At 32.1% G+C, this 13,911-nt stretch overlaps 1 protein-coding gene across 1 annotated transcript; it reads right to left on the reverse strand.

Annotated features, from left to right (window-relative positions):
- Positions 1-495: 495 nt before the first annotated feature.
- LOC117215101 lies at positions 496-11,389 on the reverse strand (the record flags this gene model as incomplete). Its single annotated transcript, XM_033461535.1, has 3 exons — positions 11,254-11,389; positions 6,139-6,479; positions 496-507 (listed from the first exon to the last, which is right to left on the reverse strand). Coding segments are annotated over exons 1-3 (489 nt in total), but the record flags the coding sequence as incomplete, so codon positions are not given.
- Between the last annotated feature and the right edge of the window lie 2,522 nt (positions 11,390-13,911).

Raw genomic sequence — 13,911 nt, forward strand, 5'->3', positions numbered from 1 at the left:
ACATTTTGATTATACTTACTTGATTAGAAAAACAAATAATTGAATATCCATATACAAATTTAAATATATTATTTACACCATTATATTTTATATATTTAATTTTATAATTTTTTATAAATAATATTTGAGATATATTATTAAAAGAAATAATTAGTTAATGAACTTGAATAAGTATATGACTTGAAATCATATTATAGAAATAAAATTTTCTATTAACTTTAAATAAACAATTATCTAATTATAAATTAAAATTTAATTATATAATTAAATTATTATAATTATTAAACATAAATAATTTATTTAATTTAAATCAAAATTAATTATATTTACATTTTTTTTAAATTTTAAATTTATCTAATAAATTTATAATTTATTTAATAAAACCTATAAATAAATTAAATATAAAAAATAAAAAATTTAATTTATATATATATATCTATAAATATATATATGTATATAAATATTTTAAAATTTAAATACACATAAATTTATATATATATATTTAATGTATTTAAATACACACACAAATTTACTTATTTATATTTATATATATATATATATATAAACACAAACTTACTAATAATATTAATATATTTATATAAATACATACAAATTTATTAATATACACACATATTTAAATATATATATAAAATACACACACACACATATTTAAATATAATTTTTAAAATAAAATTAATTTTTAAATTAATAATATTAATTAGAAATCAATAAATAAATATTAAATAATTTATTTATATATATATAAATTTAATAAAAATTAATTTTTTAATTAATTAAATTTATATAAACAAACTTTTATATATTTAAATATAATAATTAAAAACTTAATCTATATATATATACATATAAATTTTTATAATTTTTAAATTAATAAAATTAATTTAAAATTAATAATAATTTATTATAAAAAAATTTTATTAAAAATTAAATATTTTTTCAAATACAAATTAAAATACTATCAAAACAATAAATTCTTTTATTAAGTAAATTAATATTAAATATATTAAAATTGACACTAACAATTCAACCCAACATATTATTATTAATTTATCATATCGAATACGAGGTAATACACCACGAATTATAATTAATAAAATTAAATGAAATAAATAAACTAAAATAAAACTAAATGATCATCAATTTAATCCAAAAAACATTATTGTTAATAATAATCTTATAAATATAACATTTAAATATTCAGATAAAAAAAATTAATACAAATAATCTTCTATAATATTCAACATTAAATCCAGAAACTAATTCTGATTCACCTTCAATCATATCAAATGGAACTCGATTTAAATCAATTAATGCTCTAATTATAAAAATAATATATAAAGGATATATATAAAATATATATATATATATTTATATTGAAATTTTATAAATATAAATAAAGAATAATTCTCAATTAAAATTATTAGTAAAAAAAAACCAAAAATAATAAAATTTCAAATGAAATTATTTGAGAAACTGAACGTAATGAACCTAAAATTGAATAATTACATAAAGACACTCAACCAATTATTATAATTGGATAAACCATTAATCTCAAAATTAATATTAAAAAAATAATTCTATAATCAATAAAAAGAAAAGAATATATTCAAGGATAAATAAATCATAATATTAATGATAAAAAAATATAATTATTGGACTATATAAATATAAATTATTAAAATTTAAAAAAAAAATTCCTTTGATATCAATTTTAAAGCATCTCTAAAAGGTTGAAATAAACCTTTAATTATTAATTTATTTGGACCTTTTCGTAATTGAATATAACCTAATATTTTACGCTCAAATAAAGTTATAAAAGCCACTCTAATCAAAATTATAAATATCATTAATAAAAAATTAAAAAAAAATAATATTATATATTCTAATTTTATTATAATTTATTTAAATTCTAAATTTAATGCACTAATTTGCTAATATAATCAAAATTATTAATTAAAGTTAATAATATAATTTAATTAAAAATTATAGTCCTTTCGTACAAATAATTTATTTATTTTTATAGATAGAAACCAATCTGACTCACGTCGATTTGAACTCAAATCATGTAAGATTTTAAAAGTCGAACAGACTTAATTATTAAACTTCTGCATTTAAAATTTATCTTAATTCAACATCGAGGTCGCAATCATCTTTATTAATATGATCTTTAAAAAGATATTACGCTGTTATCCCTAAGGTAATTTATTCTTTTAATTTATAATACAAGATCATTAATTATTCTTTAATTGAAGTTTATATTTAAAATAAAGTTTTATAAATTTACTAATCCTCCCAATTAAATATTTATATTTAAAAAATTTAAAATCTAATATATGTAAATATAAAATTCTATAGGGTCTTATCGTCCCATAAATATATTTTAGCATTTTTACTAAAAATTTAAATTAATTATATATATATGAGACAGTATATATCTCATTAATTCTTTCATTCTAGTTTTTAATTAAAAAACAATTGATTATGCTACCTTTGTACAGTCAATTATACTGCAGCCATTAAATAATTAAATCACTGGGCAGATAGACTTAAAATTAAAATCAATAAGCCATGTTTTTGATAAACAGGTGAATATATTTAATTTGCCTAATTCCTTATATATATATATATATATATTTCAAAATTTATTAAAAAATAAAAATTTTAAACATAAAATATTACTAATATAATCATTATACTTAATTTAAATAAATTATAAATTATTTTTTTTTAATAAATATATATTATTCAATTTTATATAAATTTCTTAAATTTTTAAAATAAAATCATTAAATTATTAAGTATTTATTAATAAAAATTATTACTAAATCAATATAATTATGATATAAATTTTTAAATAATAGTAATAATTTAATTATATATTTAAATTTATAGATTATCCCATAAATTTTTTATATAAAAATAAAAAAATTATAAAATAAATTTTTTATATTTTTTATATATAAATTAAATTCATTTAAAAAAAACTAGATATAAAAAAATCGATTAACATTTAATTTCTAAATATATATTGTAATTTTTTATTCAACAAAAACATAATTATATATTTAACTCTTTTTCTTTCGAGAATAATAAAATTATTAAATTATATTAATTAACCCTGATACAAAAGGTACAAAATTTATTTTACTTATTTAATTCTTTAAAATTTCATTCACATTACTAAATCTATAAATCATTATATTATTTCATTAATTATTACTTTAACAATTATTTATTATACAACTTTACAAAAATATAATTTAATAAATTTTAAACTAAAATATTAAATTTATTATTTAAAAAAAAAATTCAATTTAAATAATTTTCATTAAAAATGAAATATTATAAAAACTAATTTTTTATCTAAAAACATTTTCCAATATTTTTACTATGTTACGACTTATTCCACAAACGAAATTGACGGGCAATTTGTACACTTTTCAAAACTATTTTCAAATTAATTAATTTATTAATTTTACTTTTGAATCCTCTTTCAAATTAATATTAAAATATAATTATTAAAAAATTAAATTTATTATAACTCATAAATTCTTAAATATACTACGTTTTTCATTATTACGTATTATCATTATTCTTATCATTATCATTATCATCATCATCATCATCATCATCATCATCATCATCATCATCATCATCATCATCATCATTATTATCATTATTATCATTATTATTATCATTATTATTATTATTATTATTATTATTATTATTATTATTATTATTATTATTATTATTATTATTATTTTCTGTGTCCCTTGGTTCTCCTGTTATTTCTCATTCTTCTATTACGTGTCTCAGGTCTTCTTCTTTCTTTTTACATAGCTTGCATCTTTTTTCTCCCTCTTCTTTCCAGTATTCCCTTGATTTAGTCTCGTTTCCACATCTGAATCTTGCTAATATTTTTCTGTCCTTCCACTTCATCCTCCCTTCTAAGTATTTTGCTAACTCTTCTTTGGCGATTTTTCTATAATGTTTGTCATATTTTGATTCCCTTATCCTTTCCCCCCTCTCTTCTGCTTCTCTCTTTCTCCTTTCTTCTATAATCTGGTCTAGTGTCATCTTTTCTTGCTCTTCTCTTACTTCCATCTGTGTCCCTCCATTTCTCATCCTTTCTAGTCCCTTCTTTCTCTTTCTTGCTCTTTTCCGTTATTGGCCATTTCCCCAGTTTCTCTCTCTTTCCTTTATGCACTTCTTTACTAGTTCCTTTTTTGACTCTATGGCTTTCCCTTCATATCTTGCTGCTCTTCCTAATACTTTTTCTTTGATTTCTGTTAGCTTACATTCTTCTATCGATATATAATTCGGTGTTGTCATATCTAAACCTAAGCTCCATTTCACATATCTTCTTTGTATTCTATCCAGCCTTTCTTCCATGTTCCAGCCTCATACCTATGCTCCAAACAGCGCCACGTTCTCTACCAGCGTTCCAAACATCTTCATTCTCCTCTTGTTGCCCTGTTTGGAAATTTTTTCTTCCACGCTCCATGTTTTCTTCATTGCTATTCTTGCTCTCTTTTTCCTGTCTTCTATATGTTTCTCATCACTACCGTTTTTTCAGTAGTATGTACCCTAGGTATCTTATCTCGTCCACTTCTTCTAATTCTCGTTCTCCCCATTTCCATTTTCTTTGTCTCCTCTTGTTCTTTCGTTTTTTTCGAAAACTACACTCTTGGCCTTTTTCGTGCTCAGTTCCAATTCGGTTTCCTTTAAAAATATTTCGAATCTCTTTAGCATTTCCTTTAGCTTCTCCTCTCTATCAGCCATCAGCACAATATCGTCTGCATATGTCAATGACCATACCTTTCTTTCTCCTGCCACTATGCCCCCCCCCGACTTGTCCTTTCCTTAATTCTTCTTCCAGCCCCGCCACGTAGATGTTAAATAACGTAGGGCTCAACGGGCATCCTTGTCTGACTCCCCTCACTGTCCAAAATTCTTTTGTGTTGTTATTCTTGATTCTTACCACATTCTTTGTTTCTGCGTATATCTCTTTATTCCTTCTGGTTAAGTTTTCGTTAATCCCCATTTTTCTCATTTTCTCCTCCAATTTCTTTCTGTTTAGCCTGTCGAACGCCGGTTTTAAGTCCGCAAAGCGGGCATGTAGTTTTTCTTTTTCTCTACTCAACTGTTTGTCTATGATATGGTTTATCACAAATACCGCGTCTTTCTTTTCTGAATCCGAATTGGCTCTCTTTCAGTTTGTTTTCAATCTCTGCCTTCAGTCGTTCGTGCAGTATCCCTGCACAGATCTTGTATGCTGTATCCATTAATGTTACTTTTCTGTAACCCTTCCCTGCTCTCTTGTCCCTCTTTTTATATATCGGACATATTTGCTCCTTTTTTCCAATCTTCTGGTATCCGCACCCCATTCCATATTTTCCTTAACAGAGCCCATAACGCATCACCCACTTCCTTCGGTGCATACTTCCATATTTCATTTTCTAACCCGCCTTCCCCCACTGCTTTCTTCTCCTTCAAGTTTCTTAGTTTGTATATCACCTCTTCCTTCTCTATATATTATCTTCTCTCTCCTCCATTATTTTCTCTTCTGCTCGATGCTTCTCTTTTTTCCTGCCCTCTTTGTGCTCTGTTCCTTCTAAAATTTCCATAAAATGATTTTTCCACTCTTTCTCGCTTATTTCATACAATCTTCATCTATATTCTCTCTTCTTCTTCTGTATTTATTTATGTATTTCCACGCTTCTTGTTCTGTTTTGATCTTCTTGATTTTCACCATTTCTTCTTCTTCGTATCTTTCCTTTCTTTGTTTGCACCTCTATTTGAATGCCTTTTTTCCTCCATAAGAGCTTCTCTACTGTATTTTCCTTTCATAAACTTTGTCACCTTCCTTCTCATCTCTCTTTTACTCTCTTTTCCTCTCTTTCTATTCCTTATCTTTACTTTCTTCTTTTGCATTGCTTCGTTTATCTTCTTGTTGATTTCTGTCCACATTTCCGCTACTGTTCTTCCGTTGCAGGTCCAGTCTTTACATTCGTCCAAGTATTTTTCCACACTTTTGTTTGTCCATTCCCTCTTCTCCTTCTCTTCTTCTTCCTTTTCCTCATTTTTTTGTAATTCCGCCCCCCCCCCTATTTCTATTTCTAACGGCATGTGGCCTGACTCTGTTCTTTTTCCTATTTTCATGTAAATTATTTCTTCTGTCGCCTCCTGATTGCCAATCACATAGTCTATTACTGAGTTTCCTCTCTCGCCAATATAGGTCCGCTCCTCTCCTTCTTTATCGCTGCCATTGATTATCTTTAGCAGTGTTCTTCCTTCCATGTTTATAGTCTTGTCTTTTGATCGTCTGTTTTTTTCTTTCCCTACGTCCTCGTTTATCGACCCTCCCTCTTCTCCCGTTCTTGCGTTCCAGTCTCCGCCGATGATCACCACTTCCTCTTCTCTTCCGTCTACTCTTTCCTCTATTTTTTTCCATGTCCCTTATGTATCTTGATTATAAACCATCATTATCCTATACGTCTTGTAATTGTATATTATTTTTCTTCCAACTATATTATCACTAATTCCTTTATATCCTATTTCTCTTAGGTTTTTATTTATACCCGTTGTTATTCTTCCCTTTGCTCTTCCTTTTTTCCTTACTGTCATTGCTGCCCTGCATTTCCAGTCGAATTCTTTGGGTAGTCTATATTTTAACTTTTCTCTTTTGTCCCTACTTATTAGCCCTGCTACATTTCAGAAGCACGTTTTCATCCCCATTGTAGTCCCCCCTCCTGTTCCTCTTTTTTCATTTTCCTTCCCCTCTCTTTCTTTCTTCCTCCAGCCTCTCTCCGTTTTCGTTCCACCTGTACCATTTGTTCTCTATTGTTAGTTTCTTGTATCCTGTCCTTACATATTCTCCTTGTTCCATTCTTTCTCTGGCTACCCTTCTTATGTGTTGCTTCCCATCCCTTTCTTTTTTTGTCAGATCATCGTCCATGTATACATCCTTTTCCCATTTGCTTTTCTCCTTCATTATCCTTATTTTTTCCTCCATTGATTTCATCGTTGCCACTATTATTGTGTTCTTTCCCCCCCCCCTCCACCCCACCCCACCTTTATCATATGTGCTTTTTCTACTTCTGTCCCTATCCTCATTTTTTCGTTTATGAACTCCTTTACTGTCTCTTCATTGCTTCCTTCGTTTCAGTCCACTCCCTTGATTACTATGTTTCTTCTTCTTGCCTCTCTCTCTGCCCTGTCCTGATCCTCTCCAATTCTTCTGATTCTACCCAATAATTCTTTCTTTTCCCATTCCCACTCTCCTTTCTCTCTGTCTGTCTCTCTTTCCCTTCTTTCCCTTCTTTCCCTTTCTTTCATTTCTCTCTTCAGCTCCTCCACTTGCTTTTCCAATATATATATATTTTATTTCCTCGATCACTGCCTCGAATCCTCTTTCCATTTTCTCTATTTTTTCCACCACTGCCTCCATTACTTTCTCTCTGGCTGGTGTCTCTTTTTCTGTCGAGCTGTATTTGTCCAGTGTATTTTTGAAGACTGCTTTACCAGTACTCCTTGGTCTTCCCCTGTTTGTCGCCATCTGCCGTTTCCCTACCTTACTTTGTTTTGCCGCGCTTCTAGCCTCCTAACCCCTTGTTTTCTAGTTTTTCTTATTTGTAGCTTTCTCTCGTTCTTGTCTCCTTTTTCGCTTTTCTTTTGCCTTCTCCTTGTATGCTCACTCTTTATTTTCCCTTCTTCATGCCTCTTTATGCTTCCTGTTCCTTTTTCCCTTCACACTTCACTTTTTCCACAGAGATCTCCGTCCGTGTGTTACCCTCGGCCCGAACCGAACCGAAAGCCCAAGTAAGGATTACTATTTTTGGCAAGCGAGTTTATGTAATTGTCCATTTTGTCGTCATATGCTTTAGAGAATTTTGTGTGCACTTAGTATCGATGTTAGTATAGTTGATTGGAAGGTTTCTGTTTTCTTCATATTTGATTTGGCAACCATGCCCCTTTTTTGTAGTTCATAAGACCAGGCTGCATATGTCCGATTTAGATTTTCTTGCTACGAGCTACATGGAATTTCTGATTAGATGTAAGTGTTTAGTTTTTTCTTGTATGTGTTTCTTCCAGTTCAACTTATGACCCAGATGTAACTCCAGATGTATTTAACGAAAGTTGTCTGTTGGATTTCCTGATTTAACAATTTGTTTGAGTTTGGATCTAAGATAAGGTCACTGCAGCAATGGCTTAATGCGTCAACATGTGACATTTTCACATTCAATTTTGTAAGATCACCCATTGCGCAATGCGTGGGTCGACTGTTTGTTTGCTTAACGTGAGACGCGAACTATCGTAATGGGTAACGATCTTAAAATGAATCCCATAAATATAAATATGGAACCTATTGATGGCATGAATAACGGCTAAACGTTCCAGCTCGAAGCTGCAATATTTTGACTCTACGATAGTGGTTCGTTTACTGAAATAAAATGTAAGTCGAAAGAAACCGTCCGTTTGTTTTTTAATTAATACCGCGCCGAAATCACTTGCGATGGCATCACAATGCAACTCTGTTTTAAAATCGGGGAATAGATAATCAAAACCGGTTCATCAGCTAATTTACCTTTTTAAACACGTAAAGGCCGTATTTTCTTTCGCGCCATACTGGAAATTCGCATCGTTTTTTAATAATTCATATAGGGATTTCGTTAAAATAGAAAAATTTGGAATAAAATACCTAAAATAGCTTGCGGGGTTCACAAAATGCAGTACGTCTTTCGCCGTTCGTGGCAGTGGATAGTCTCGGACAGATTCAATGCCGTCTCGACTGGAACGAATACTAGATTCATTAAAATTAGTTAGCCAAGATATGTAACTTCGCGGTATAAAAAAAGAAAATCTGTCTAAATGGAATTGTAAATCGTTTTATACAGCTAAATGAAAAATTTCTTCAAACATTCAAAAAATCAAAATATGTTCTTTAAGCGTTTCTGTAGCGACTAAAATATCATCTAAATATAATACGACTTTATTCTTTTTACCGAGATTGGTAAATACAAAATTAATATATCATTGAAAAACACGCGGGGCATTAGTAAGCTCTAAAGGCAATTTCAGGTGTGCGAACTGTACAAAAGATGTATATTTAATAGATGATTTTGAAACCCTTAGGTGATGAAAACCATTCTTTATGTAGTTTCGACCAATCGCGGGGAGACGTAATCGCGAGGAGAGACGTCAACGAGAGTCGTAAATTCCCGTTACGATTATAGCAATCGACGCCACGAATTGACCGATCCCCTGATTTCCGTTGAGATAATAGGGATGATTTAGTTTGTATAACACTGTGATTCACAGAATTGTAAATTATATATTTCCAACACTTAGATTACACTGTTGAGCATAGATAAATAGATAATCACTTATCGCACGAAGATAAGATAGATGTGTACGTTAGAGCAGGGCTCTTATAATTGGATTTAGTGTATTAGTGGACGTAGCACTATAATATATTTAGTAGAGGAGATGTATGTTCGACAATACCGAGAACCGACTAAAATAGTTTACGTGAATTATGCTACTCTAGCGTTATGCTTAGACTGCCACGTTAGGCGTTAGCGTTAAACTGACTAGTTGACTTGACTCTCCCGATGTCGTAAGAGAACGAGGTGACTTTTCCAACGGTGTAGAAGAAGTGAAGTTGAGTGACGATGCTGTGTCGGAGGAAAGCTAGTGATGGGTGTGTCTAGCTCACGGGACCATCGGATTTGTTGATGACGATTTTGGCTAAGAGAGTGAGGGAAATAGGCTTCGTTGTTAATTGGTTAAACGAAGGTTGGCGGACTAAGAAGGGTCTTAGCTGCCCTCGATAGAAAGTTGTTATTAGGAAGCATCGTACGTGGAAAAACCCAACTCTCCCTTGGCAAGCCGTGGTAGATAACAGTCTAAAAGTGATTGAGAAAAATACATTTGTTGAGTCGGAAGGACCTTAGCAAGCAAATTACTCGGATTTATGACGGGTGCTTAAGGCTATTGAGAGTACGCCGTAAGGATGAGCAGTTTTTGTGTGGTATGAGTGCCCCTTTGTTTGCTTTTTCTCTTACTTGGAATTTTCGGCAGTGTTCTCTTTCTGTTGGATCGATTTCACTTAACTTGGGTCTGAATAGTATGGTTTCTCATTTGCTTGTGTTGATTTTTAGTTTCCACGCGTGGTAATAGTCGTTTATTTTTTCGAAAAGTTCTTGCAGTTCAGTTTTTATTGTCTTAGTTTTGCGGCCTGTTATGTAGATGATTAGGTCATCTGCGAAGGCTATGGAGCGTTTGTGGGTGGATGTATTGAAATTAAAGAGGTTTAGTAAGTCACTATTGTAAATACTGAAAAGTAGCGGGGAATTTACTGTACCTTGTTGCAGACCATTTGTTATGGAGAATTCTTTGCTTGATGTGTTTGAACCTTCGGTCATTACGAATGTTCTGCTTGTGATCATGTCCCAGACTATTTTAATTAGATGTTTAGGAAGGTTTATCTTGATCAATTTGTATATGAGATCTGGGATCCAGACTGTGTCAAAAGCTTTTTCGAGGTCTATTAAGCAGGCGGCTACTCGTTGTTTTGCGTTTAGGGCCCAGCAGATGTCCGACGTAAGTTTGTTTATTGCGTGGATTGTGGAGTGATTGTGCCTGAAGCCAAATTGATTTTCTGCGATTATGTCATTTTTTGTGCAGAAGGAAGTTAGGGGGTTGTTTATGATTATTTCAAGTACTTTGCTTATGTTGGGGAGGAGACTTATGGGTCGTAGGTTTGCGGGCGATGAGCCGTCTTTGTCTTTTTTTGTAATAGCTATCAATTTGGCTTTTTTCCATTTTCTGGGGAAATATGTGTTGTTTAGAGCATTGTTGAAGAGTACTGTGTAGTACCATTTTATTTTGTTCGGTAGGCGCTTGAGTAAAACGTTTGGGATGCCGTCGAAGCCGGAGGATTTTTTGTTGTTTAGTTTGGAGAAGATTGTGTTTGGTTGATTGTAATTTGTGAAGTAGTTTATTTCTGGATCTGGTTGTTTGGGGTTGTCTGCGGTGTTTTCGTTTGAGAATGTACAGACTGTTTTGTTTAGCGTTTTGTCTTGTTCCATTTCATTTTTAAGTTTGTTTCGGCGATGATAATTCTGTTTAGTTGATCTCGGCCCATGTGTTCGTTTTGTGTGTGTATTTTGGAAAAGTGGGTGCCGATGATGTCTAGTTTTTCTGTTGTTTTAGTTATTATGAAGTTACCCTCGATGTCTTTGGTGGTGTTGTGTATTGTTATGCCTGCTTCTTGGATGAGGGAGGTTTCTTCTGGGGGCAATTTGAGAGGTGGGATGGAGCTTTGTCCTTTTGGTCTGAAGATTTGATTTATTTGTGGGAACATGTTGGCTGAGTCGTTTTTGGAGATGTTTCTTATTTTATTTGTCCAGTAATGGTTTATAGCGTTTGCGAATTCTTGTTTCATTTGCGCTTTTATTTTGTATAGTAGGTACCTTAGGAATTCTAATTCTTCTCTTTTGTCGTAAAAGGCACCGGAAAATTGTCTTTCACGGTGATCTTATTTAATTCCCCGTAGATGACGCAGAGATGCATTTTTTATTCTTTTTCCGCACTAATACAACAAGGGATTGCGTATGGTGAATTGCTTGGTCTGATCATTTCTTTCTCGTACAAATCGTCCAAAATTGAAAAATCGGCTGATATGCCGACAGCAATGTCGCCGTTCGGCCCTCTTTACGGAGTAAGACCAGCCTCGCCGTCCGCCACGCTCGTGGGTAGACTCCCTCCCTCAGACATCTCGTGTAGAGGCGCCGAAGTTTGACAACGAGATGATGGCGTACGGTTTATCTCGCGCGACGTAACACGGTTTTTCGCTACATATAGCAAATTTCTTTTTATGATTAGTATTTTGGTCCATGCATACCTGAAATATAATTACGATGTAATTTTGTTAAATTGAAAATCGCGCTAGCCTGCCACAGATATTGGTGAATTATAATACAATTATTCAGTTTTTCTACAAACATTGTGGCCTTTTTCCTACTTAGTTCGGTAATTTTCAATTTTAAGGTGTTGAACAATTTCGTTTCGTTGTAATTTAAGATTTGTTAACGAGCACTTTTCACAAACTGACCGCTGTTACTTGTCTTTGGATCGTTGTTTTGTGAATACGGTGAATGTAGGAATAAGAAAGAAGAGAAGCAATTGAGATACAACGAGATACCTTACAGATTTTATATCTAGACAAATAAAGTCAAAAGAAATATAATTTAACCAGTGTCTGGATCCATTTGGACTAGTCAGCAAATAACGGAAGTTGTTTAACTTAGTGTCATAAGAAGCCAAGGTATCTCTAAACGACGGATTTAGTATCAACATTCATTGTAACTTCAAAGAATTGTGTCGGACTTAGGCATGGTCTTCTGTGCAGTTGACCGAACGTTGCGCATTTCCAGAGTTTAGCTATCGTCCAATATCATTTTGATCGTGAGATTCTCGAAAATCCAATTAAATCGTTTTATAACAATGAAATAAAAAATATGAAAACTTCGTTTTTCTTATTTTGGCAATTTATGAGTAATTGCGTTATCGCTGGAGCAGACAAAGAAAACACCGGAAACTACTTGCAGTGATCAGTTCCGCGAAGTAGTGGGGATAACTCGTATCCGCTTAAAATTTGAAGAGACAAATTTTCGACTCTCTGAGCGACGTTTATTTCGTCAGGACTATCAATTGTCGTTTGAACGTTGTGTTTCGATCGTTCGCGGAGAGACGCGATCGCGAGATAGCACGTCAACGAGAGTTGTAAGTTCCCGTTACGATTAAATAATCGACGCCACGAACTGATCGATTCCCTTATTTCGATTAGGATAATAAGGGTAGTTCCATGAATTCCACAGAATTAACACAAATAAATTAACGTTTATTTTAACAAATTATCAACTAGGAAGACATAAAGAGAACAACAAAAAGAAATGTAACTGCGTTTTGCTTGATAAGTAATGCGCGATATAAGAGATGTGTTGACGGTTCGGCTTCTCGAAAAGTTCTGCACGCCTTTCGATTTTTTCCATTTTTTCTGGAAGGCGACCCCCACTACGTTCGGATCACGCCACATTCTTTTACGCGAGGTAAAATAACGGCCACGAATCGACGTTTCTGGAGGTCGCCCTGCTTAATGAACCATGCGCTTGCCACTACAATGATTGTTTGCCGGGCAGCCGCGACGATCCGTCTGCGACATTATAGTGCCGCGATCGACAGTTAAGAATATGATCTATGGTAAGCCGCATGGCGTAACACGTTGCATTAATTTCTCTAATGTAATTTCGCGTACCTTTAACTGTAACTCAGTTCTTTCGGTACTTAACGAGAGAGCCGAAAATTTCGTCGTTTTAAAGTTTGACGATCTCGATAATTGTTAATTGTGTAATTTCGTGCTCCTGATAAGGATCGATAACTTACAATTAATATGCATAAAAATAATTACAAATATTGTTAAATATGCCCGCCTTGATATTCAGTACATTTATTATTTCTTCGTAACATGTTTTTAAAGACGCTTAATAATATCTCTTCACTTATTTGTGACACTCGCCTTTCGATATTCTCCTCAGCGGTTTCGATTTGTACACATCAGTCTCTAACATCCCACAGAGAAAGAAGATTATTCTATTCTCTCCGTTTATTACGCCCCAAGGCTTACTATAGGCCGTGTTCCTAACCGTCGCAAACAGATCGTCTTACATGACCGTCGAGATATACACAAAGTAGCGATAAACGCATAGTTGTCGTCAAGCAGCGAGTTCCAGAAACATCTATTCGCCTTCGGTGCGTTATTTTATCCGCATAAAGAAAGAAGCTGGTATACGTGATCATAGGCGCGAACGGTGGCGTGATCCGAGC

This window comes from Bombus bifarius, unplaced genomic scaffold, assembly GCF_011952205.1.
Source record: "Bombus bifarius isolate JDL3187 unplaced genomic scaffold, Bbif_JDL3187 scf7180000009349_frag, whole genome shotgun sequence".
Taxonomy (NCBI): Eukaryota; Metazoa; Arthropoda; class Insecta; order Hymenoptera; family Apidae; genus Bombus; species Bombus bifarius.